Below are 27,454 nucleotides of genomic sequence, written 5' to 3' on the forward strand. Positions count from 1 at the left end.
ATTACCTGAAAAGTCACATAAAAGTTTAAATCCATTCTGCCTTTAAGGTAGATTTTGTTTTAATGAATTACTCCTTTATGAAACAGGCAAATGCTGGCGGAGCTGCATCTACAGGATAACAAATAGCCTCCACTCTAGGGTAATAATTTTTTGAAAGGCAATTTCAAAATCATGAAAAAGCATCAAGCTAGCACAATAAAGCTATCACCACAAGCAAAAGAAGTGAAGTTGTCAAATGTATGGAAAAAGCAGAAGCAAAAATAAGGAAAAGAGACTAACCTCTTCAATCCTGCTCTCAATTTTTAGTTCACCGTTTTCCTGGATAGACCTGTTGAGTAGAAAGCTACACAACTGAGATCAATTGAAAGGTTTTCAATCAAGACTTCAAGATTTTTAAATAAATTACCAAAACATAGACTAAAGGTTGCCACCTCCCTCTCCTTCCCAAATACCAGTCACATGTACCAATTCCCTCCAGAAGGGGGTACACCAGAGGAAAACAAGAAAACGGGGGCTGGAGGGAGAGGATCTCATCAAATCGATGGCTTATGGTTGTTTCTATAAACTAAAATAATCTCACTTTCACATTACACCTACACAGCATTTTAAATTCTAAGCAATATAAGTGTGTCTATAGGAGTTCAAGTTTGTCTGCTGGGCTTTTCCTAGGGATTCAATGCAAAACGAACTTTTTTCTAAGCAAAAAACAGCTCCATTAAGTGGGAACTGAGCAACCTACCTAGTCACAAACAGAAACCATTGTCAGGAAACAGAGAGACAGACACACACACACACACACACACACACACACACACAGTAGGACTTTGATCAACAGTGTCCCACCCGCCTTGCAAAACCAACTCCATGTGAAAAGCCTGGTGGGGCCACAGTTCCCCTTTACCCTCACGGCCATGTGCAGCAGCACTGAAATTCCAAATCCAACTCAATCACCACAAACATGATTAATATATTTTCACTAGCAAGAACTACAAAGTAGAATAAATTTTTCTTTGCATGTAAAACTGTACTAACAGGGCCAGATTGGTTTCTACAATGCTTGCTTATTATTCTGTGCTGATCTTTTTTTCTCAGAATATTAACACCAGCATTTTATTTTCACAAGTGTCCCGCAGGACCTATTAAGCAGCATAAATAAGGCACACTTGGGCCAGAAAGCATCTCCGGCCAAACCCTGATAGGCAGGTGGTCTGCATCCCTGGTCTCCTGGGCCAGCCCAGCCTTTCCTGGCTCCCTTCTCAAAAGCCTTAGGGAAGACCCCAGTGTTCTGACTCAAGCAATTTACATTTCAGCCCTGTGGAAGTTAGGGTCAGCCCACTACTGTCTGCAGGAAGAAGGGACGGGTCCTTAAGGTGAGTACTGCAGAGGAGTCTACCATTGCAGCATAAGGTTTATTGTCTTTGTAATATCTGAACTTTACTTGGGTAAATGTTCAAATCAGCTGCATTCCTCCAGCAGATGCACTGGAGAAAAGACATGGTCCAGATAGATATATGAATAGCAAAAACTTCAGTTTCATTTTAAAAATATTTTTTCAATTGACCATGACTTCCATATTGTACACATAACAAATGAAATGTGTCTATAAACCCAACCACCATATCCAAGTTATTAAAAGCAATTACCTCATGTTAACGATGTTGCCCCAAACAGCTGTAAGAGAAAGAAAAAAAGTCAGTATTGAAGTTCACAAAATGCAATGATTCCAACTACTACCATTTTAACTTTTGGCCAATAGTTTGAAGTTCATTAAGAGAATTAAATTATAGCTCATGAATAAAATGTAGTTTGTTTTCAAAAGTATTAAGTCCTACTAAAAAATAAACAAAAATATGATCCTATATACCCCTTTTATTCTAGAAGATCTCTTCAGCAATCTGGAATTGATCTGGGCATGTGCTTTGCTATACAGTATGTCCTCAACCTTTGGAGAAAGGCCAGTTACAAAAATTAAAGCCTGTAAGAGATCCTAGAGTGCAGCCCAACCTCTTCATGCAACTGTCCATGAAACCAAAATACCCAAAAATTGGGGGACTGCTATATAATAACAAGAAACATTCATTTATAAGATCCCTTTGAAAATATGTGGGTTTGCTAGACCTAAGCGACCTGTTCAGCCACAATTCTTTGTTACCTGAAGTTCTGCATTCCTATACAAGGTCAGAACTGCCCGACTGTAGGGTAAAGAAAAATGTCAGGCTTTTCTGCCCTCCCGCCATCAGGATAGATGATGGATCCTGGTGGTCCTGAATGCATGCCTGATGGCGGGCACCTGGAGTAGGGTGTGGGCATAGGCAGATGGGATTCACCTGGTCTAAGACTGGGCTTTTAAGGGCGGCGTCACGGGGACGCCAGCAGAAGCTGAGAAGCAGCAGAACTAACGGAAGAGCAGAGAAGCAGAGAAGGCCAGATTGCCCAGATAGAGTGAAGATTTGCTGGGGGCTGGGAGGCTGGCAGGCCTCCCAGCCCCCCAGCACTCCTGCCTGCCGTGTACCGGGTTAATCCCAATAAAAGACCTGCAAAAACCACTGAGGGCTCCAGGACTCCTCCTTTACCCGGTCTGCTGGATCAGAAAACCTGCACTGTGGCCTGTCCTGCCACTACATATGACAAGGGACCCCAGAAGCTGATCAGTGAGAAGTGTTGTTGAAAAGATTAGAACCATGACCAAGGGTCTGGGGTACTGTTTCAATTACAACACTTGGTCATCAAGCAGATAAGAATTATCTGGTCAGCAGACTCATGTCCCCCCCAAAGCCCAAGGTGACAAAAACATAATTTTCAGTTTCACCCATCTTTTTCTCTTTGCCTTCCTATCCCACGTAACTGACTCCATATGATTATTCTATCAATAAAAAGGCCAGGATCTTGCTTGTTCAGCAGCATTCTGCATTGTGCAGCCAGCTCCACAACTCCCATTTATCAGTGTAGTGTTGCCTACGCAACAAAAACTTATTTCAGAAACATTTCTCCATCCTTCCACTGTCACTTAAACCATTTCAGGGCACATAAAAAGCTATCTCCCTTCCTGGACACCTTCTCCTACCTTGAATTAAAGACAACATAGTCTCCTTCTTGCTTCATTAAGCAGCTCTTTCCTGGGAAGTGGGGAAGGATCCTGGGATCTGCCCCAGAACGTGAGGTCCACAGCTGCAGCTTCCCCCCTTAATAAATTGATAATAAGGCCTCGCTGGTAGTGCAGAGCTTAAAGTCTCAGCGCTACAAGCTGAGACCACTTGACACACCAGCCATTGCAGCACAAGTTCGATCCCCTGCCAGGGAGCTGATCCACATGGTGCAGCAGACCTCTCCTGTCTCTCCCACTGCTCCTCTCAGAAGTGTCTTTCAGGGACCTCCCTGGTGGCGCAAGGGGTTAAGCACCGCACTATGAAGCAATCCGCAGCCTCTGCAGCACAATTTCAACCCCTGGCCGGCCAGGGAGCAACCCACATGGCAAGGCAGACCTCTCCTATCTCGCCTGCTGCTCCCCTCAGCAGTGTATTTCGGTCAGTCTGCCTGTTTTGCTCCCCGCTCACTCGCTCGCATGCTCGCTCTCTCTCTCTCTCTCTCTCTCTCTCTCTCTCTCACCCCCCTGCATCTCTGGCCTACACCCCAGTTCCTGTATGCATAAATGAAAATAAATCTTTAAATAAATAGATAATAGTGGATAGTGCCCACGTTGATTTCTATGGCTCAGACTTCTTAGATTGGTTCTCCATATCAGGAAGAACACTTTCTTCACCGGTTGCTCATTCAGTTCACCCCAAGATCTTCATGAGCCCCTTCCTCTCCTCACCTCTATGTAGCCCATCAATGGGAGGCTAAACCCCAGCCATCCCATCCAGCCTTCAGCCCAGTCTATAGCCCACAAGAAGTCTAGACTTCAGTCTGCAGTCCCCTGGCCAGAAGTGCATTCACACACCACCTCACACCACTCAGAGAACAACCCAAGCACGCCATCCATCCTCCAGGAAGCCGCCACAGCCCCCCTTACTGCTCCGGGGCCACAGCAGACCCTGTGTTGCCAAAGGTCCACTACATCTTTTTTATTTTATTTTATTTTTTTAATGTTTATTCTTAGATTTTTTTTAAAGATTTATTTATACAAGAACCGGGGTACAGGCCAGATGAGCAGGAGGGTGACAGGATTCACCAGAGATAGAGAGGGGAACAAAACAGGCAGACTGACAATACACTGCTGAGGGGAGCAGCGGGCGAGACAGGATAGGTCTGCTTCGCCAGCCGGCCGGGATCAAACCCGCGCTGCAGAGGCTGCGGACAGCTTCACAGTGCGGCGCTCAAACACCTGCGCCACCAGGGAGGCCCACTACATCTTTTTTAATGAACAATTCACAAGCAGGTCTCCCTACAAGGTCAGGTGTTTTCTTACTCACATTTGCAACACCAAGCACACACAGTCCAGGTACTAAAATAAGCTGCATGGACGCCAAGGAGTATTTTCACTGTCTTACATTTATCCCGTCTTAGTCCTTTTTATCTTCAAAAGTGTTATTTCCAGTTAATCACTAAAATGTTTTTATGTTAAGTGCTTTCAGCTGCCTTTTAAATTCTCAAATGCTTTATCTGCTTTGGAGAGTTAAAAGTCAGTCCAGCACCCAGCACAGGCCAAAGAACACTCAGGGTCAACAACAACAAAAAAAGCCCCAGCCCACTGCAACCTCATGCAAGAGGAAAACAAGCCATTTCAAAATAATAATGGAGTCTTGTTCCTGGCTGCCTAGCCTGGTCTGGAACACTGCAGGGCATGGAGTTTAAAAGTTAAACATTACTTAAAATTAATGTTGCTTTAGAATTTCATTCACCCACCTTACCATTCTCAAAGGAATGGCTGGAATTATTAATAAATGAACTCTATAAATATGGGAATTAAACTAAAACTATATAGTATACTACATACTAGAAAAAGGTAAAAAAAAAAAAAAAAGGAAAAAGATGATGAACTTTTATTCACCATTATTGACAAAGGGCTTAAAATCAAATTCCCTTACACAGCTTTCAAGATATTTATGTTTATTCTTAATTTTTAATATAAATGTTTAAAAGAGTTTGTAAAAATTTTAAAAGTTCCTAATTCATGGTGCCCTGTAGATTTAAATTAAAAAGAAACTGGCCATACTGCTTCTACGGTTCTCATCAAGTGTGTCTGGACTTGTGAGGCAAGGAAACCCAGCTAAAAACAATCTATCACCAAGAAATTCTCATTTAGGGTAAAAAAAAAATACTTTTTAAGGGTATGATTAAAAAAAAGCATCCTTCTCCAACAAAGAAAAAAATGTTAACTCAACACTTTTGTAGTCTTCATTAGTCTAGCTTGAGTTCTTAAATATTAATCAGCTACCACGGGAGATAAATCCTTTTAGAACAAATTTCTCAATCTGAAGCCTCCATGGTGATTCATGAATGAGCCTCAGGAACTGTGGGGAGCCAGAGGGAACCTTGAAAGTCCATTAAAAACCACATATGTATCATTCAAAAGCCCTCCAAAGAGTTCAAGACCCCAAACAGAGGTGAAACCACCAGTTTAGAATCCATAAAGCTTGAAATATATAAGGAATGCATTTGTTTTGGAGTCATAACAGATTCTGAGCCCTTGACTTAAAGGCCAGGCCAGGCCACAGAGAAAATACAGGTTCTTCCAGAGCAGTCCTGTCACCCTATGTGCTGTCAGAGTACCGGATCAGACAAAACCAGCACATCCACTTCACAACCACATTATCTCAGTGGCCACAAACTAGAGTGCTTATATGGTGATATTCTGGTCACGTGTACACCTATAGCCTATGTCACAGGAGAAACTGTGAGTTAAGGAAACTGCTCTCTTGCCTCTCCACATGGGCACACACCTCTGTAAAAGGTAAATAAAGGCATGTCTAAAGGCAAGCATGAACAGAGACACCCCATAACGGCATGCCAGGGGCGCATCAACTTGGCTTGCTGCTGCTAGGGCCATCCTACAAGGAAGCCGGGAGCCTCCCCCTTGCTCTTCCCCAATTCTCTCTGCCAGTCATCCATCCAACAGAGTCAATGCCTGGAGAGGTGAGACCCTGTGTACAACTTCTTCCCCGATAGGTAGGCCACATGCTGTGTGGTATGGGCAGGGCACCCTGCAGGGCGGCAGGGACCGGCATCTACTGAGCTCTGAAGGAGGTACCCTGTGGAGGAAAAGGGAAGGGAATGGCATTGCTAGCAGAGGCACCCAGATAAGGGTGTGACAGAAGTTTATTAGCACATGGCAAGGACCACTGCATCCAGCCTGAAAGCCCCAGCCCTGGGGGATCTCATAACCATGCCCACCCATGAGGGCTGTAGGCACAGAGATGCCAGATCTGCAGTCATTTACCCCAAGTAGGCCCATCGCACTGGCTGTTTCTAATCGCAGGTCAGCTATTATCTCCACTTCATAGCCAAGGCCGGCTCAGAGGGCTATCATGGACCTATTCAAGGTCATCACACAGCTAGTGAACCACCCATACCTGTGCCAACATGTCCTCGTGTGAGGCCTCCTTCCAACACCTGTGTGACCCCTCCAAGGCTCCAGAGTCACCCCATCTCCACCAAAATATAGTCATCTTGATTTTTTCCAAACTTGTCCTGTAAGCTAACCTCCCCCCGCCCTACGGTAGCTTATGGCATACACGCAAACAAAAAGTGAGAAAACTTAACCTCATGAAAACCTTAGGGGAGAAGCAAAGCCTATTTAATGTTGAAGGGGCTTCCTATTTCCGGAGAGAGAATAGCGATTCCAGTCCTCTGCTAGCCCAGGTCAAGGATGCTTGAATTTAGAGAAGTATTCAGAATAGAAACCTGTCCAAACAAAGGGCACTTAGAGCTCATTTAAATGAGTATTATTTGCTGAGAAAAGTTCCAGCAACACTAAAGAATGATGTGCTGTACACATTCCACTGTGACTGTTTACTGTTCCTCTCCAAGTTTTCTGAGCATGGCAACTGCAACTAAACTAAGCTGTGACTCAGTGTGTTTGCAATTGCTCACTGCAAAGCTGTACGGTTTTCTTGTGCATTTTATACAGAGGGAGGCCCTTCAGGGTGACACTTGTCATACCTGTTCAAAAGTACTTTGACACGTCTCCCATCGGGAGGTGGAACCCAGATGATGTGTGACTGTCTCCACCTCAGAGGAGAGCAAAAGCAACACAATAGGACTTTGGGAACAGATCACAAATGGTGTATATTTCCACCTTGTTTGCTAGGACACTGGCTGTACGAGAAATCTGATCATCAGTAGGTTAGACAGGACTCCCACTGGGGTCCTAATAACCTGTCCTAGCAGGTCCATCTTCAGGGGCCACCCTTGCTAGCGAAAAGGTACCAGGAACTTCATTCCCAACCCCAGCCATTTGACTCATCCCATCAGAAGCACCCAGATGTCACCAGATAGTCATGCCCATTTCCAATTCCTGCCCCCTCCCATCCCCCTGGAACCTGTGAGTGTAATAAAATGGTTGTTTAATACCATTAAGCTTTGAAAGAGTTAGTTTAGCAGGAAAACAGCAAGAACCAAAACAGAGACAGCTATGTCCCCATCTTTACCAATTCAAATCACTTCCACTGATTCAAATCGACCCTGGAATGCAGGGCAAAATCCCTCCCCAGCCAATGCATGCCCTACTAAGTGCACATGAATCCCTCTCATGTCAAAGGCACACTTTGCATAGCCCGAGTCAAGGCTGAAGTCAGGAAATCCTACTCCCGACCACACTGCCTGCCTCCATCTGCATGCAACATTCAACATGCCTAGCAAAGAGGACCCTTACTCACCTCCAACAAACCCCAACAAATTCTAGTGCTGGGAAAGAGCCAAATTTGACTCTCCTTGGATGAACTTTGAGGTAGCACAACTGAATTTTTTTTTTTTTGCCAAAACAGATAAAGGAAAAAAATTATTCTTGTAATAAGCATTAAAAGTTGTTAAACTAGGGCCTCCCTGGTGGCACAGGTGGTTGAGCGCCACACTGTGAAGCTGTCTACTGCCTCTGCAGCGCGGGTTCAATTCCGGCTGGCCGGCAAGAATCCCACATGGCAAAGCAGACCTTTCCTGTCTCGCCCACTGCTCCCCTCAGCAGTGTATTTCAGTCAGTCTGCCTGTTCTGTTCCCCACTCTGTCTCTGGTGAATCCTCTCACCCTCCTGTGCATCTGGCCTGTACCCCAGTTCTTATATAAATAAAATAAATATTTTAAAAAAAAGTTGTTAAACTAATCGGTAGGTTCAAATTAGAAAGGATTACTGTTTCTAATTCTCACTTAAGGGAACTGCAGTAGATCAGGCAGCGTGATGCACCAAGAGTAGCAGTAACTGAATGGGGATCCTAATCTGAAAAGGGCTGGCCCCAAATTCTGAATCCTGTCCAGTCCACTAGGCCTGCTTTTGTCCTAAACGGTTGAATCCCTGACAAAAATGCTATTGGGATGCTTCTTAGCCCTCTCACTAATACCCAGGCTGCTCCAGGCCCACTCCACAGCCAGGCTCCAGAGAGGAGCCCCCAAGGCAGGCAAGACAGCAGTCCTTTCAACTCTGCCCTGCAGCCCCCCACAGCCAGAGCGGGTAGGTCTGAACTTGGGCTGTAAAATAATTTTCAGTGACTCATCTCTTCCCATAGGCTTACCTAATAAAATCACACCAACATTCCCATGGGAAAAATGTTTGTCCCAAGACACTGCTTTAAGGGGATAAAGTGGTTTTAAAAAATGTAAGAAATCTTTAAAAGATAAAAATTGTTTTCACCTAAAAAAGGTCAATATTAAGTGAGAAGGACAACTTAGAGAAAAAAATGTGGAAAAATTCATGTTTTGCTTAATACTGTATATACACGCATTGTGCTTCTTCACAGATCTGTCCAAGCCTTAGTATGAATTTAACTTCTACAACTTGGAGGAAGAAATTTAAATACATTTTTTTAGGTCTGTGAGAACACTGGTTTGGTTCTCTGTGCAGCAAAGTACAAGGTGACCTATTAAAATCTAAACTGGTAAGTTTGAAAAGTCAGAAATCCAAAACCATTTACTCAACTCTGAGCTCAAGGAAATCTACCAGTTTTAAAAGCCTGGATGAGAGAAACTCCATTCCACGGGGGCCTCCGTGGGTAGCGATGACAGGTGGCCTTTTAGAGCAGCGGGACACAGCATGCATCTCTGGAGCAGTGGTATCCAGGAACTTGGTGGATATGAAGGTTCTCTGGCCATTCCAAACCACCCCCCTTACCCCAACCAGAAACTCTGGGGTGGCGCTCAGCACATGGGTTTAACAAGTACTCCAGGGGATGCCCATTCACCTGCAACCTGAGAGACTCTGTGGCAGACAGTCCCCCTTTGTCCTCCCGCTTGCTCTAATCCTAAGGGGCCCCATGTTCTCTTAAGACAGGGGAGTTAAACAATGTCCAATAAGCCCTCTCCCAAAACTCCCTGCACTATAGGCACAACTCTGGATGACCCTTCACCCATCCGCTGCCCTCCCTTTGTCCCCTAAGATTTTTCCTCATCCTGTCACTTCAGTTCGTGTGCCGTACCACTGTGCCAGCAATTCCTCCAGGCTCAGCCATGGTATTAACAAACCTCACTTCTTGCCATCTCAAATAATCCTCTCTTCTCATCAGGTGACTTGTGCTAAGAGCTACTGTCCTTGTCATTTTCCTGCTCAAGATTTTCAAGTTCTGAGCCTCCCTGGTGGCACAGGGGTTAAAGTCTCGACGCTATCAAGCTATCACCAGCCACTGTATATGAGTTCGACCCTCCAGTCAGGGAGCTGACCCACATGATGCAGCAGACCTCTCTTGTCTCTCCCGCTGCTACCTTCAGCAGTGAATTTCAGTAGACTCTCCTGTTCTGCTCCCCACCCTATCTCTGGTGAATGCTCTCAACCCCAACCCACACCTCTGGCCTACACCCCAGTTCTTGTATGCATAAGTAAAAATAATCTTTAAAAAAAAAAAAAGATTTTCAAGTTCACCAAATTATTTTGATTGCCCGCTCTAATCATCAAAAAACTTGAGTACATACCACACAAATGTATGTGTCACTGTATTATGTTCATCATTATAACACTTGCAGAGCCTGTAAATGCAAATGGTATAAAATGATGTGAACTTCTGTAAATGTACATATTTACAGATGTTCCATAATTACCTTCCACAACACCTCATGTGGGGGTTCCTAAAGGCTCATCCTCTCCCACCCTAATGCCAACCCCACAGGATGCCCCCCATTACTACTCCCCACGCCATCACTCTCTTCCTCCACCACCTACAGAAGGCAGACAGAGCAGTGCTGAACACAGCCAGCCCTCACCAGCTTCCTAACCCACTGAATGCCTTGGGGCTTCTGATGTCATATTTGTGCTTCCTGATTATGAAATAACCAGTGTCTGAGCAAAAATGTTCTCACCTCTAATTGAAAGCAGATTGGAATAGAGATAGTCTGCTCAGTACTGGGGCCTGTGGAACATGAACTCTTACATTTGCTCTCCAGCAAAGCCTAGGGTTAACCCCAGTGTCAGATTCTATCCTCCTGAGGAGAAAAACCACTCCTGCTTTTTTACAGCAGGATACCAAATGTGTTTATCCAAATATAATCTTAAGGTACTAGTGCATAGTATTTAATAATTTCTATTCAATAATTATTTAATAAGTAATCATTCAAAAATCTCATAATCTGAAATACTAGACAACAGCATCAACTCTGGAGAAGCAGGTAGAAAGAGACAGACAACAAAGTGCCAGAACCACTCATCTATGTTGTCAAACCTGATGGCAAGAAGCCAAAACCCTTGCCACCAGCTTTTAAGAAAAGAACCAGTTTAATTCAAGGTCACCTGGCAGGAGATTGGAGGCAAAGTCCTCAAATCAGTCTCCTGGAGGATGGGGCTCTAGATGGTATTTATGAGATTGAAGAACAAATGTAGAAAACGCAAGTTGGTAGAGTCGGACTGATTGCGTTCTGCTAAATCACTGTGTAGCTCAAATTTGGAACCAGAACTCCAAAGGCCAAGCACTTCTTTCTTCCACCATCCCAAGCACCATGAACACTCTTCTGGGACTACACTCTGAAATTTGACTAGTGATGAAATGATAATCAGAAATAGCAAATGACGATATGAACACCATACTTTCATGTCCAGAAAGCAAGTATGTGCTTTGATTCTTCAAATTACCAGAGAAAAATACAAAGGACAAGATATGAACTCTACTTTCTCCCCACCTCCCTCCCCTGCAACTTCACCGATATAGATGTCTGGAGTGTGCAGAAAGTTACCCATTCATTATTCCTTTGCCTTTTTTCCACTTACAGAGATGCAGGCTCAACGTAAGGAAGTATGATATTCTCTCTCAAACAATAAAAAATGAAATAGATTTCCCCCAAGGCTACCAAATGGAACCATTCCCTTAGTTTTCTGATAGAAAGCAGGAAAAGATACATTAAAGAAAAAGAGAGCAGCAAAGCAGGTAACTGTTGTTCCCAGTTCCTCCCTGGATCAGCCTCTCCAAGGAGGCTGTGGGTCCAATGTGATTTCACCATCAATGCTATACCAGCAAAGTGCCACTGGCTTCTCAGACCTCACTTTCCAGGGACACTGCTCCCTGGGGAAACCCACTGGGAAGGCCGCGCACCTCCAGACCCCAGCATGGGGCAGGGACTCAATAAGCATCTGTGCCATGTCAGTGATGAATCCTCTGGAAACTGCTGACAAGCCAAGAGTGTGCACCCACTTCCTTTTCAACTCACTTCCAGAGAGCACCACCCATTAAGTTTGATAATAATGGTTGATGAATCTATCTTTAGAATGCCTAAGGCAAAAAAAAGGGAGGGGGAAGAGTTAAAAAAAAAAAAAAAAAACCTAGCTGGGAAGAAACAGTAAATTCAGACTGCTTACCACAACTTCTAAGTGGAGGGACATCCTAACCCAGCATGCCAGCATACAAAGATGCCACATAACATGTCAAAGTACATTAAGTTCTTCTTTAGAAAGAGGAACAGGATGATTAAGAACAGGATGAGTAAAAATGTGTACATATTAGGATTAGTGCAAAAGGCAAAGGAAAATTTTTTTAAAGGAATACTGCTTTGGGGTTAATTTTGTGGCTTGCTGCTGGAAAGTCATCTTGTTAATAATACATGTGCTGCTGGATCTTTATTTAGAACGCTGAAGAAACATGATAGAAATAGACTTCACCCAAAAATGTACAGTCTCCATGAAAGAAGTTATAAAAACTGAAGGCCAAAAAGGAAGGTCTTGCTAAATGGAGAGACATCACCATTTCTGAGTGGAAAGAATTTTAATATGATAAAATTGTAAGGATTATGATACCATTGAAGGTTGGTGACCTGAGCTAAGCAGTCTGGAGGGTCTAGTAACAACCTTTTGTTCAGTTCCTGAAACTTAGTTCAGTATGCAACTTAATCCCTGGGGTGAATCTTGCTTCATGTTAGACCACATACTGCCATGAGGCAGACTGCACCTGGGGGGTCCCATGATTACTGACCCTTGACTCACTCCTTGGTATGCAACTATACGACTCACCTCTTGGTATGCAGTCACGTCATATCTGACCACATGCAGCTGCCAATACAAACCCACCCGGAACCTTGTAGAAACTGAAAGTGTGCATAAGCCCCTGACTTATGATGAATGGGCACGGCCTTTGGATGCAAATCTGCTGAGTCAGCACCGGTGCAATTAAACCTGCTTCTTATTAGCCTTGGTGTCTAAGTTTCCTTTGTGCCATGTAACACTATCTTTGCACTTCATTTTCTAGATTTGCCACATTAAGCACACATTATTTTCCAAATTATTTTGTGATTTGAAATTTTTCAATGAATGATTTAAAAATCTTAGTCATGATTTTAAGTAAGCCTTTACATTTGGACAAGAGGTGAAATTGGGGTGAGTCTTGGGAGGGACTCGGAGTCTGCCCACTGACAACAGGGTCCATCCCAGGGCTTGCGGATAAACAGTACAAAGGTAAGGGTGCCACATCCCTAAAGAGGCTCACTGAGCACTTGGGTTGATTTCCCAAAGGAGCAGCCATCCCCAGGAAGAAACTGTGCAATGGCTGTGTCTACAGATCACCCTATCAGGCAGGCAACACAGCCTTCTCCCCTTTGATCAGGAATGGCAGTCAGGAGTGGTAGAGGGAAGGGAGTTTGGGGGTGAGGTCAGCAGGAGAGCCGCAGGTGCAAACTGGTGTGTGAAACGGGAGAAAGGGGGCAGCATGAGGTGGGGGGGAGGAAGTTCAATGTGTGTACAAGGAGGAGGGAAGGAGATGTAACCTGGAGGTCCACAGGTAACTCAACACAAAAGGCCAAAATACCCCCTGCCTTTCCTCCACCATGTAGGCACCTTCTTGGGGCTGCCTCAAAGTACATTTCTTTCAGGACATGTTCGATTAAAAGCCTACTCCCGGGCCCCCCTGGTGGCGCAAGGGGTTAAGATGCAACCTACGAAGCTGTCCACAGCTACTGCAGCATGAGTTCGATCCCCAGCCGGGCAGGGAGCAACCCACATGGTGCAGCAGACCTCTCCTGTCTCGCCCACTGCTCCCCTCAGCAGTGTATTTCAGTCAATCTGCCTGTTCTGCTCCCCACTCCATCTCTGGTGAATCCTCTCACCCCCCACACCTCTGGCCTGTACCCCAGCTCTTGTATGCATAAATAAATCTTTAAAAAAATTTAAAAAAAAAGCCTACTCCCAAGCCAAGAAGTAGGGTAAATGCCTTGGGGTTCCTTCAAGAACCTCTATACTGTGACTGAATCACTGTAGTCAGACTAAAAGCTGGGGCAGGTCACTTAAAACTGCTCTGTGCCTCAGTTTCCCCACCTATAAAACAGAGTGCATCTCCCCCTTCACCTCTGTAGGGGCAGGAATGACACAGGGCAGGTTTTCTATGATCCAGCAGACCGGGTAAAGAAGGAGTCCTAGAGAGTCTTTGGTGGGTTTTTGCAGGTTTTTATTGGGGTTTAGGGTTTACCAGGTACATGGCAGGCAGGGGTGCTGGGGGGCCGGGAGGCTAGCAGGCCTCCTAGCCCCCAGCAAGTCTTCACTCTATCTGGGCTCTCCGGCCTTCTCTCTGCTTCTCCGTTAGTTCTGCTGCTTCTCGGCTTCTGGCATCCCCGTGATGCCGCCCTTAAAAGCCCAGTCTCAGCCCAGGTGAATATTATCTACCTATGCCCACACTCTACTCCAGGTGCCCGCCATCAGGCATGCATTCAGGACCGCAAGGATCCATCATCTATCCTGATGGGGGGAGGTCAGAAAAGCCTGACATTTTTCCTTATCCTACAACCTCTCATAAAGGTAGGGATGGTGTCACTCCTCAAGCTGCACTTCAGCATCTGCATCAGTGGTCAGCTGGCAGGGTTTGGGGATGTGGGCAAGTTGAAACCTAAGGATAGAGAAGGAAGGGGGAGACTTCCCTTGTATTAAGAACCTGGATAGAAATCTTGCCTTTGAAATAATGAAGATAACTGGGAGTAAGAGGAATTAGAAGAGCGGGCAATTAGAACTAGATTCTATAGAAGATTAAAAGAAACTAAGAGGAATAAAGGACTAAGATCCATATTTATTTGGCTACTAGTTTTTGAGAACCGTGTATGAGAACCCCTTATCACTCAGTTAATGACCATTTCCACAAGGACCATCAATGGCCCCTTAAGTATCAGATTAAAGTGATTCATTCACTTGATTGCAATGGAACCTTCTGGCACTTTCCATCTTCTGTTGCTGACATAACACAGCTGTCTTTAAACACAGCCCCCGTCTTTAAAAATAGATGAAAGCCCAGTCACCTACACTATATATGTTGAGTGAATTGTAACTTAGAACCAACATGTTTTGTTTTCAATTTCTGAAAATACTACAAACACATTCAAAGTTACTAAGAATAAAATTCCCAGCCCTCACCCCCTAACATGATGTTTTCATTTTCTAGGACAGTCTTCTGAACAGGACTGCTCTGAAAAGTTCAAATGTTTTCTGCTGTTGCTTTTCTTCGCTTTATTTTGGTAGAGCAACTCGAAAAACCTTAGCCAAAACGTCAAAGAAACTAGTGGATTAACTTGAAATTGACCCCTTGCTCTTCTGAATGAAGGGGCAGTAAGGAAAACTTCTGTACTTGCTCTGTCCGGGTGCCTCCTGCGGAAACAGCCACTCACCCCAGGTTAATCCTGACCCCCACAACCAGAGTGGTTTTTATTCTCAGGCTGCTTATCAATTTGAAACTATCGTCTCGTAAAAAAAAAAACCTCTTTCAACTCCTCATAATAACACCATTTAAGAAGTAGAATTACCTACCAGGTAAGAGAACAGACAACTTCCATTTAACCTTAAAGGTTAAAGGATTTGCCGCCGGTTATAGGGTGAGTTAAAACAGGGCAAGAGATGAAGTGAACCTTTTGAGAAAAGAGCCAACTGTAAGGTAAGGTAAAAAGTATCAGGCTTTTCTGCCCTCCCGCCATCAGGATAGATGACGGAACCCTGTGGTCCCGAATGCATGCCTGATAGCGGGCACCTGGAGTAGGGTGTGGGCATAGGTAGATGGGATTCACCTGGGCTAAGACTGAGTTTATAGGGCGGCGTCACAGGGACACCAGCAGAAAAACGAACAAGAGAAGCCGAACCACGAAAAGCAGGACCATGAGAGAAGCACCAGAGAAGGCCAGAGAGCCCAGAGAGAGTGAATGCTTGTTGGGGGCTAGGAGGCCTGCCAGCCTCCCGGCCCCCCAGCACCCCTGCCTGCCGTGTACCTGGTAATCCCAATAAAAGCCTGAAAAGCCACTGAGGGCTCCGGGACTCCTCCTTTACCAGGTCTGCTGGATCAGAAAACCTGCTCAGTGGCCTTCCAGCCTTTACACCAACCCAGATCCTTCGTCCCCACATTTATCCTTCAGGTAATGCCTAACACCTAACACGTTCATAGAAGTTAAAGCAAGAAAAAATCTTAAAAGAGTATGGAGAGGAGAAGAAAGTTTCAGATGGAGGCGCCACAAGACCAGAAACTGGAAGTGGGGGTAGAAATGATCAACCTTTAAGTCATAGAGAAGAAAAATCCTTAGACCCCAACAGCTGTAGTGAGCACCAGACTGCTATGGAAAGTACCAGGGGCCACACCAGAGGTGGGGCTATGGAGATGGTGGGGGGGGGAGGGGCACTGTAGAGACTCTCCAGTCCTTACAAATCAACCCTAGAAGTAACTAATTTAACAATAGGTAATTCCACAAAGGAATGAACCCCTCCCAAAAAGAACACTATATCCCGGGCCTCCCTGGTGGCGCAAGGGGTTAAGATGCAGCCCATGAAGCTATACGCAGCCTCTGCAGCAGCAGGAGTTCAATCCCCAGCCTGGGAGCTACCCACATGGCACAGCAGACCTCTCCTGTCTCACCCACTGCTCCCCTCAGCAGTGTGTTTCAGTCAGTCTGCCTGTTCTGCTCCCCACTCTGTCTCTGGTGAATCCTCTCACCCCCCGCATCTCTGGCCTGTACCCCAGTTCGTGTATGCATAAATAAATCTTAAAAAAAAAAAAAAAAAAAAACTACATCCCCACAATTTCCGCACTGGCAAGAGGCAGCTCTTCCTGCCCGCCAGTGTCTTACAAGTATCTTCTCCCTTCCCCTCTCCCCTCTTATTTTAATAAACCTGCCCTTTTGGGTATAACCAAAAGTCTTTGCCTTGTGGGGAAAGTGGCCATGTGCCACTGAAAGGGGAACTCTGGTGAACTTTTCTCAGAGGTAACCCACGGACCCAACACCCCTCCAAAACATCCTTGGCATTAATGCAGACCCCACACGCACGCAGAACCTGCAACCACTTCCTCTATTTAACATCTCTCCATGAGAACTCTTCACCTTCAATATGTAGCCACAAAATGCCTGGCTGCCTGTCACTATTGGAAGCCCAGGAATTGAACCTGCAACACGCACTTTACTGTCAGAAAGTCAGCCATCTGAGAGAACAGGGGTATTTTACCCTAAAACCCCACTCCAGGGGGCCTCCTTGGTGGTGCAGGGATTAAAGTCTCAGCACTATCAAGCTATCGCCAGCCACTGGAGCATGAGTTCAACCCCCAGTCAGGGAGCTGACCCACATGGCGCAGCAATCACTCCAGTCTCACCCACTGCTCCCTCAGCAGCGTATTTGAGATCCATCTGTTCCACTGGTGAATCCTCTCACCATCCCCCACCTGCATCTCTGGCCTACACACCCCAGTCCTGATGCATAAATAAAATAAATCTTAAAAAAAAATCTTTTTTTAAGATTTAATTTATTTATAGATTTTATTTATTTATACAAGAGCTGGGGTACAGGCCAGAGGCACGGGAGGGTGAGAGGATTCACCATAGACAGAGCAGGGAGCAGAACAGGCAGACAGACCAAAAGCACTGCTGAGGGGAGCAGTGGGCGAACACAGGAGAGGTCTGCCGCGCCATGTGGGTATCTCCTTGGTCAGCTGGGAATTGAACTCGCACTGCAGAAGCTGCGGGCAGCTTCACAGAGCCACGCTGAACCCACTGTGCTACCGGGGAGGCCCCCCCCCAAAAAATCCTGTTCTAATGTAACAGGGTGGTCCCCAGGAAAGGGGGAGTTTCCCTGCCCTATAACACTAACATCTCATCTCAAGCCAGCCTATATCTAGTAAACCAAGCAGAGACAGTCAGCCATACGCAAATCTCCCACCACCATCCTCTAAATGTAGCCCATCGAGGCTGGTGCCCTCATCTTTGTCATGTCCCCCAGAGTTTGTTGTTACCTCCTTAGTCATCTTGACCCAGGTACACCCTGTCTTCTTGTGCCCAGGAAAACATCTTTGCTTTCCTGGTAACATCAATGTCCAAACACTTCTTCCGGCATCACTGGGGCAGAACTCTCAGTTCAAAACAAGAGTGTCAGGGCCTCCCTGGTGGTGCAGGGATAAAAGACAGAGCTATCAAGCCACTGCAGCACAAGTTCGATCCCTGACCATCCAGGGAGATGACCCTCATGGTGCAGCAGACCTCTCCTGTCTCGCCCACTGCTCCCCTCAGCAGGGGTTTTCAGCACATCTGCCTGTTCTGCTCCCAACTCTCTCTGGTGAATCCTCTCACCCCCTGCACCTCTGGCTTACACCCCAGTTCTTGAATGCATAAAAATAAATAAATCTTAAAAAAAAAAAAAAACACACAAGAGTGTCAGTTCAAAGAATAGATTATTAGCCACATGGTGTCTGCATGGATGTTTGCAAGGATGGCCCTTCTTCTTAGTCTCTGTACTCTTAAGTTTTTCTTGCTTTAACTTCCACAAACATGTTAGGTGTTAGGCATTACCTGAAGGATAAATGCGGGGACGCATGATAATGGGTTGTCTCTTTTCTCAAAAGGTTCACTTCATCTCTTGCCCTGTTTCAATTCACCCTATAACTGGCAGCAAATCCTTTAGCCTTTAAGGTTAAATGGAAGTTGTGTATTCTCTTAGCTGGTAGGTAATACTACTTCCTAAATGGTGTTATTATGAGGAACTGAAAGAGCTTTATTTTTTGTTGTTTTTTTTTTTTTTTAAAGAAACAATAGCTTCAAATTGATGAGCAGCCTGAAATAAAAACTACTCCAGTTGTGGGGGTCAGGATTAACCTGGGGTGAGCAGCTGTTCCCGCAGGAGGCACCCAGACAGGGCAAGTGCAGGAGTTTTCCTTACTGCACCATACCATCAGCATTCAGGCCACTAATCAGGCATCCAACAATTCCGTTACATTCTGACGCTAAATTCTACCTGGCATCAGATCCTACAGATTAGGAACTCAGCCCCAAAAGACTGCCCACTTCTGATGCCAGTCTCAAGTTCCAGAGGCTACCTAAACTGTGGACTGGCTATCCTTAAGGGGTTCCTACAATCCCCTCCTTCCATTTGCTAATTTGCTAAAAAAGACTCACAAAGATGCAAATGCAAGAAATGCAACAGATAAGGTAAGGGGGAGGTCCTAGGGGGTCGAAGCACTCTCTGGGTGCGCCCACCAAGATGCCTATCGAGCCTCATTCTTCACCAGCTTTCCAAATATTCAGTCTCCAGTAGCCACCACCTCCTCTTCTTTTCCCCTCCACTTCTCTTCCAGGAAGGTGGTGGGTGGGGTTGAAAGTGACAATCTTCTAGTTAGCACAGATCTTTCCAGTGACCAGCCCACCGTAAATCGTTTCATTGACATAAACTCCAGTGTGATTTAAAAAGGTTCTTGTGAATAACAAAGGCACACTTATCTATCACTCAGGAAATTCCAAGGGTTTTAAAAGCTCCAGGCCGGGAGCAGAGGACAAAGATGAATGTATTTTTGTATTATACCACAGCAGGCGTAAGAAAATAGTGGCAACTCACTTCACAAAGGACAGTTAACATCCTCAATACATAAAACGTTCTTTAAAAATGAGAGGGAAAGACCAAACCCTCAACAGAAAAGTGGGCAAAAATATAGACAGTCCCCAGAAAAAAGATACATTAATAACCCCTAAACATGGAAAAGTGCTAACATCACCAATGATAAGAGAAATACAAATTGAAATACAGCCATTTATCAGACTGGTGAAATTGCAAACATTTGTCAATACCCTGATGGGAGGCTGAGAGGAAAACAGCTGTTCTGCATCGCTGATGGGAGCATGTGCACAAGTTTATTCACTGCCCCAGTATTTATAATAGCAAAATATCTGAAATAACTTCAATGCATTCCATAGAAGACTAGTCAAATAAACTGCAGTGCACACAGGAGCCCTCGGCAGCTGTAAAACTAAACAAAGGTGATCTCTACACACTCACGTGGAGCACTTCCCAGGAACCATTCAGCAGGAAATAAAAGAGGCAAAATAGTCTGTACGATATCCTAACTCTGGGGTAAAAACAAATAGTATGTAGGCGGGGGTCTAGCAGACCCTGCTTATTGCACTTCACTTTGTTAAAATTCACAGCACGTTGTTTCACAAATTGAAGGCTTGTGGCAGCCCTACATCAAGGGTTTTTCCAAATCCTTTGTGGCTTCCACATAGTGTCATTTTCCCCCCAGCATGTGCTCATTTCACGTCTGTGTCCCGTGTTGGAGATTCTCTCATATCTATTATGATGTCCTGTGTTCAGGGATCTCTGATGTGATGACTGAAATCGTTCAGCACTGTGCACGGACGACTGCAACTGTGTGCTCTGCCTGCTCACAACACCGCCCCCCCCCCCATCTCTCTCCTTCTCCTTGGGCCTCCCCATCCCTGAGATAAACTGAAAGAAGGTCAACTAATAACCTTACAATGGTTCTTAGTGGTCAAGGAAAGGAAGAGGCAATCCATGCAGCCACTTCATGTTGTCTTGGTTTAAAAAACTGCTACCAGCACCCTATACTCCAGCACCCTTTTCCCCCAACAGTAAGCAGCCAGAAACATCCAGGCACTATCTTCCATCCACAGAGAGGCTGGGACTCACTGAAGGCTCAGATGGCAACTAGCACTTTTAAGCAACAGAGCATTTTTTTTTCAATTCCCTGATTTTTTAAAGATTTATTTATTTATGCATACAAGAACTGGGGTACAGGCTAGAGGTGTAGGGGGTGAGAGGATTCACAAAGACAGAGTGGGAAACAGAATAGGCAGATTGACTGAAATACACTGCTGAGGGGAACAGCATGCCAGACAGGAGAGGTCTGCCACACCATGTGAATAGCTCCCTGGCTGGGGATCGAACTCATGCTGCAGAGGCTGTGGACAGCTTCATAGGTTGTTTCTCAGGCCCTTATGCCACCAGTGAGGCCCATTAAAGCATTTTTAAATTAAGTCTTGTATACTTCATTTTTGAGTCAATGCACTTAGTAGACCACAGTTTACTGTAACCGTATCTTTCATATACAGTGGGAAAGCAAAAATTTCTTGTGGCTGGCTTTATGGTGATATTGACACATTCCTGTGATGGTTAGGAACCAAACCTTGAATATCTCCCAGGAGATATATGCATCACACAGACCAGAGCCAATGATCTTCAAAAAGAAAAATCGGACATTTAAAACAAAGCACTAAAAATAGGAACAACATAGAGAGGCTAGAGAGAGGGCAACAAGAGTAGTCTGAATATAACTTAGTTTGACTTTTGGATCATGTAAATGTTTTCCTACTGAAAACAGGAAAAAAAAAGTCAACCCTGAAATTGAACACAAACAGGAAAAAATGAACCTTTTCAGTAGGTCTGAGGATCCTGGGAACCTGCATGAAACAACTCCTACCTGAGCTTTTACTCAGGTGCCTTCTAGAAGCACCAGTTACACTATTCCTTGTCAGTTTCTTCTGACCTCTTCTCCCCGGAGTCTGCAGCATCTGGGTGGTGCCCAGCTCACTGTCTCTGCTCCAGCACAGCAGCAGGTTAGAAATGCTTAGTGAGTGATTGTTGAGGTCAACTGCCAATCAAAGGCTGACTGATTAAGTGCTAAACTATTCTAACCAAAGTCCCAACTCAGAGAAGTGCGAAGTCTGTTACCTTAAGACCCAAGTTATCACATATACGACAACAGGAAAGAAAGGTACCACAAACACAAGGTCACTACAGAGAAATCCATGACATACCAAAGATGAACTCTTATTACCTGTCAGAACTCTAGTTTTCAAGAGCTGAAGGTGAAAAGATAATGTCTCCTAAACACCACTAATATGCTACAAGATAGGTTTCTTTCTGTGTTCGTTGTTTAAGGTATAAACACAGGTGGAGAGGGCAAAAGGGTACAAAATATTGCTGGAAGGTGAAAAGAGGAAGCGTAGCCAAGAAGTGTTGAGAATGGTTATATGCCTGGTGCATCTGGAAACGTGGTGAAAGGCAAGGAGGAGAGAGGTTTATTTTCAAATCTTTCCACACTGCAGTACAACTGCCAGATCCACTCTGTACCCTGGCAGAAGAAAGGCAGGTCCATCTCTGGAGATCGTAGAAACGGGATGTCGGATGGGGAGCCCCAAGTTCAACTGGATTGTAGAGGTGCTACACAGGCCTATATCCTCTCCCCATGGGTTCCAGAACGCAGACAGCTGAGCTTCCCCCATCCAGCCAAGGTCTGAGAGATGCATGTCACAACAGTGAGGTCGACAGACAGTGGACAGATCTACAAAGTAAACAAAGTCCAGACTCTACCTGTTTGGAAAGAGCTTAACAGTCAACTGACAGCTCAGGGCTCTCTGTCTACCTAAACCCAGGACAGCTTTCAACCTGAACAAGAAAGGGGACAGCAACTTGGAGGAAAGAGGCTCTTTCGTGAGAAGAAAGCTGAAAAAATAAACCATCATGAAGGGAATACAACCATGAAATAAAGAACACATTTTTTTTTAGTTTTTTTAAAGTTCAGAGAACTCTTCTATATGAAAAATGATAGCAAAAAAAATAAAATTTTACAAAGATGACCAGAAGATTTAGATTACAAAGATAAAGGCATTTTCAAAAAATAGAACCAAACTTTAAAAGGAGGAGAAAATAGGAAATAAAAGGACTAGACCAGGCAATTCTATAATAGCATGAAGTATTCCAGGAACAGAAATGAAAATGGGATGCAGGAATTATGAAAAAATGTTGCAAGAAAATTCCAGGTAGAAAAGGAAGAGTTTCTGGATTGCAAGGGTTCAAAAGCATCCAGAGATGTGGATACTAAGGCACCAAAGCCAAGCTCTGGACATGCCTGTGCCCTAGGGAGCAGCCTGAGTTAAGCAGCAGCAACAAGCAGTTCCCAGACCTTCAGGGTCTGAATCAAAGACAAATTCTTTGAGTTTATTTCATATATGGGACTAAGAAGGAAGTGAGCTCTGCACGCTGAGCACCATCATCTTCAACTCTGCTAGTGATCAAACCAGAGGAAAATAACTTAAATCCTAACTGAACACTGAGCCAAAAAATGGCCCAGTATGGGGCTTCCCTGGTGGCACAGGGGTTAAAGACAGAGCTATCAAGCTACCGCCAGCCACTGCAACATGAGTTCTATCCCTGACCAGGGAGCTAACCCACATGGTGTGCTGCTCCCCTCAGCAGTGTATTTCAGGAGATCCACCTGTTCTGTTCCCACTCTGTCTCTGGTGAATCCTCTCACCCCCCTGCACCTCTGGCCTACACACCAATTCTTGATGCATAAATAAATAAATCTTAAAAAAGAAAGAAATGGCCCAGAGACAAATCCAGGCATTCCCACATAGTTCCACAGCACAGGGACACTGAGGTCACCAAGCACCAGCAGGGAGTCAAGCCAGGGGAAAGAGCAAATGCCACCACAAAAAGAAAATCCTACAATCTTCTGGAAAGAAAACATAAGTCCCCCAGGCAGGACTGGCTTGAACCTCTTCATCAACAGCAATCAGAAGGGAATTAAAACAGTACCTGAAAAAATCTGAAGGTACTATTTTCTAGAATTTTACATTATCAACCTAGCAAATATACAGAGGAAAAAAAACCAAAATCTCAGTTCTCCTCCCATACACATCCAATTTGGGAGTGAAATAAATCCCAGGAGGAAGTCAGGGAACAGGAGAGCTGTTACTGACAGCTCCTGCCAATGTGGGGATTGGGGAGGTAGGAGCTTGGGGAGGATAAACAGGTCCAAATGCTGTGGTCCCTCTTTAGGAAGTACTGATGCTTCCAAGCATCCTGGGGAAAAGATGCTGACAACCTACAAAGCATTTGGAGTTGAATCAGTAATAGTACATATAAAACAAAGAAAATATTAAACAGCAAACCAATTACTGGTTCCAGGAAAACAAAAAGTATTGTACAAGGTTTACTATGAACAGCTTTAAGTCATGCATACTGAATAGTTATCTCAAAATTACATCACATACATGGAAGATGGCAAGCTAGAATAGGAAGGTAAGGAAAGAGTTGCAGCTACTGCCTTTGGAGGCAACCGTCTTCCAAAAAATGAAAATACCCAGGCAGTAGCTACAACTGGAAAATCACGAAACACAAAATTCTGCAGCACAAATACCAAAATAATGAGCTCAAAGAAATTAAGTGCTTGCCTCTGGGTAGGACCAGCAAGGGAAGATGTTTTGCCTGACAAAGCCTGCAGAGGCTATCTGACTTTCTTAACTATGTGCATATTATGAAACACTAAAGATTATTGAGCTGAGTCTCCACCTAGGGAGCTATCCAGTAGGTTGGCATGATTTTTCCATCAGATTTGTGAGCTCTTCCCATAAGCTAACTACACTGATCTGGGTGCTACGAGGCTAAAACACTTAAGACACAATTGCTGTCCTCAAGGACTAAAATTTTATGGGAAAGAAAATATACTCCTGGAAAAGAACTTAAGTGCAATACAAGTTGGCATTATGCTCACTTCCCTCCTCCCACCCCTCGTGACACAGAAGACTTACGTGGGAGCAAGAAAAGACTCAGGGCCTCAGGAGGCAAAGACTTCAAGAAAGTGGAGGTGGAATGAGGAAGACTAGAACTTGAAAGGAACGGGGTAAGCATCTCAAGCCATTTGGGAGCGGTAAGGGCAGTTTTTCAAGATGAGATCTTGACTCAGGGCGGGGGGCCCAGGATGGAGTGGCGGCAATATTATTAATAAAGAAAAGAAGAGACTAGAAACACAGGTTTCACTGTTGACTTACATCAGTGTCCTCAGAACTATCAATATGTTACATTGTAATGTTCTTTGCCTTAAAAAGTCTGCAATTTACCATCCCTGCCTCCATCCTAGTCTTAAACTCCTCAGAGCGAAAAGCATCCACTTCACAAGCTGGAACAAAGATTCTCCCAGGCCTGCTCACTCTGGCCTGTCTTCCTGTGCAGCTTGTGATTGGTTTTTACACACCAAGAATACCGCTCTTCTTTGCATTCCTAGACCACACCCTATTCTAGGCTGCCCCAGGACTTCTACACATGCTATTCTTTCTCGTATACATCCTGCCTAGACCTCCCTGTTAATACCTATACATCTCTTTCAATTCCCAACTCAAGTCTCTTCCTCAAGAAAACAAACACCCCTCATTACTCTTGAGTCCTGTCAAAAGCTCTCATGCACCTTTCCTTCCTACTGGTTTGTAATTTAGCCTTCATTTGGGTAACTATGCAATTCATGGCCCTCTCACCTTCTAGATCTGTGGTTCTTTTTTTTTTTTTTTTTTTTTTTTTTGGTGGGACCCTCGCTGGTGGCCAGGGATCAAACTGGCACTGCAGAGGCTGCAGGCAGCCTCACAACCCAGTGCTCAAGCGCTGTGCCACCAGGGAGGCCCGATCTGTGGTTCTTAAAGTGGGGTCCCTAGGCTACAACAGCATCTTTCCAGAGATTAGAAATGCAAATTGTCAGGCAATGTGCCAAACTATCTGAATCAGAAACCTGAGGTGGGAGGCAGCAATTGGTTTAAAAATGCTACAGGTGATTCTGACACACTCCACACGGCATTTGACTCCATGATGCCAAAGTCCAGGTGCTTTGCACTTTCTTTTGTCCCCTGGCACCAAGCATGGCAAGAAACAGTAGGCCACAGTAGGATTTTCTGGTCTAGTGACAGGTGAGAAACTTTTGCGGCTCCCTAGATGTCATACCTTATTAATTCTAACCCTCCTGTCTTAACTTTAAAGGCTCTATAACCAACATAAACCTGCTGCAGAAGATCTGGTTCTAGCTGCAGCTCTCAAGATAGGTGCTTTCTGGGTTCAAATCTTGCCTTTCTATAGTTTATCATCTGTGCAATCATCCACAAATTTTCCTGATTTTTCTTGGCCTTAATTGCCTCACCTCTAAAATAGGAATAATCATACTACCTATATATACTAGGATTGTTGAGATAATTAAATGAGAAGAGACTCGTGTGTGTATGTATTCAGTAAATGATTATTGCCGTAATAATATCAGTAATAATACGCAGTTTTAAGTGATCTTTACACTGGGTCTCAGCTTTCTTACTCAAGAGCAACCTCATCCACAGTTGATGAGGTCTCGCAAACCACTCACATCTAACAACCACGCCTGATCTGAACCCTTGCCCTGAAACCAGAAACCCTGCTTGAATTTCGCAGCCCATCTCCTGCAACAGCTGGGCTAGATTAGGTACCAGAGAGGCTGGGTCATGATCACACCTGTTTTAGGGCTCAACTGAAGTCACTTTCTTGAGTCCCCTCTCACCTTAGGAATCAGTTCGTGCTAACTCAACCGGTTAGCAGGTGGCTTCACTTCAGTCTCTCCTGGCTAAGCATTCAGACAGTTCCCACTAGGAGCTATTTCGAGTCCAGTTCTGGTACTTGGCAAAGTATGAACAGCAGCAATTAATACGCATATTTTCCCAACACATTCGACCACTTGCCTGCAAAATACCCCTTCTGCCCAGCCTCAGGCATTGGTCGTGAGTGATGCCAGAGAGAAGCCCACACACCAAAGCGCCTCCCCGCTGGGCCCCGCAGCCCCTCGAGCAGCGCCAACACGCCGCGCCCCGGGGGACCCCGCGCGCCCGCATACAGGGTGCGGCCCCTGGCAGATTGGGAAGGGCAACACTTAGCGCCCCAATAGTTAAATGCTGAGTAATTTTCCTACGGAGCACACACAGCCGGAGCGGCGGCTCAGCCAAGGGCAACAGCATTTTTATCCTACTTAACAACACAGCGGCGCGGCCGTGCCCAGAGTGTCCCCGCGCGGCACGCTCGGGAATCGCCGGTCGGGGATCCTCGCGGGCTTGTGGGGCGACGTGGACAGCAGCACCACGAGGAGGGGCGGGAGCCGCGGCCCCGGGGTCGGCCGAGGACGGCTGCGCCCTGGCGGCGCCGGGCTCGCGGTCAGCGCGCTCCGGGCACGGGCCCCTCCGCAGGGCGCCGGTCTCCGCGCAGGGCCTAGGCGGGCAGAGCTGCGCCCAAGTGGCCGGCTGCTGTGTCCACAGCAGGGCTTGGAGCCCCGAGAGACGGGTGGGCGCAGGACGCGCAGGTCCCACCCGGGGCGGGCAGGGGGACCGGCTGCAGGGCCGCCCGGGGCCGCGCACAGCCCGCCACCCCCTGGCCCGACCGCCGCGCGCCGGGGAATGAATGGGGCTCCCCCGCCGGTCGCAGGCGCGCACTCACAGGCAACGTAGGCGAGCAGCGCGATCCCCAGCAGCAGCTTCATCCTCCTGCGGTTGACGGCAGACACGAGGCGCACGAGCGCCTTGCTCACCATCCCCGGGAGCCGCGCCGGTCCAGGGCCCTGCCGCGCGGGGGCCCGCCTGCTGCACAATGCGCGGCGGCAGCAGCGCCGCGGCCCGGGAGAGCCCCGCCCCCGACGGCCCGCGCAGCTCCGCCCCCGCGCCCCGGGCTTCCTGCGAGCAAGGGCACTGCGCACGCGCGTCTCCGCCCCCGCCTCCCCCCCCACCGCCCGCCCGACGCGACGCCCCGCCCCTTCCACGGCCTCTCCCCGCAGGCGCAATTGCGTCCCTTCGCCGAGGTTTTCGAAGAAAGTGACCGAGGCGCGGGGCGGGC

At 46.0% G+C, this 27,454-nt stretch overlaps 1 protein-coding gene across 2 annotated transcripts in view; it reads right to left on the reverse strand.

Annotated features, from left to right (window-relative positions):
• UXS1 (UDP-glucuronate decarboxylase 1) overlaps positions 1–27,215 on the reverse strand; it is an 85,969-nt gene extending 58,754 nt beyond the window's left edge. Inside the window, exons 1-3 of one of the 2 annotated variants that reach the window (XM_037528052.2) lie at positions 27,062–27,215; positions 1,644–1,671; positions 280–328 (exon numbers count right to left, since the gene is read on the reverse strand). In XM_037528052.2, the coding sequence (XP_037383949.1) occupies positions 280–328; positions 1,644–1,671; positions 27,062–27,155 (171 nt within the window). In that variant the 5' untranslated portion in view covers positions 27,156–27,215. Of the gene's footprint in view, positions 1–279; positions 344–1,643; positions 1,672–27,061 lie in introns of both variants that reach the window. The other variant, XM_037528051.2, reaches the window with a different exon arrangement.
• Positions 27,216–27,454: the final 239 nt, after the last annotated feature.

Source organism: Talpa occidentalis, unplaced genomic scaffold (genome assembly GCF_014898055.3).
Source record: "Talpa occidentalis isolate TD23 unplaced genomic scaffold, MPIMG_talOcc4v2.1 talOcc4.5, whole genome shotgun sequence".
In the NCBI taxonomy this organism is placed as follows: Eukaryota; Metazoa; Chordata; class Mammalia; order Eulipotyphla; family Talpidae; genus Talpa; species Talpa occidentalis.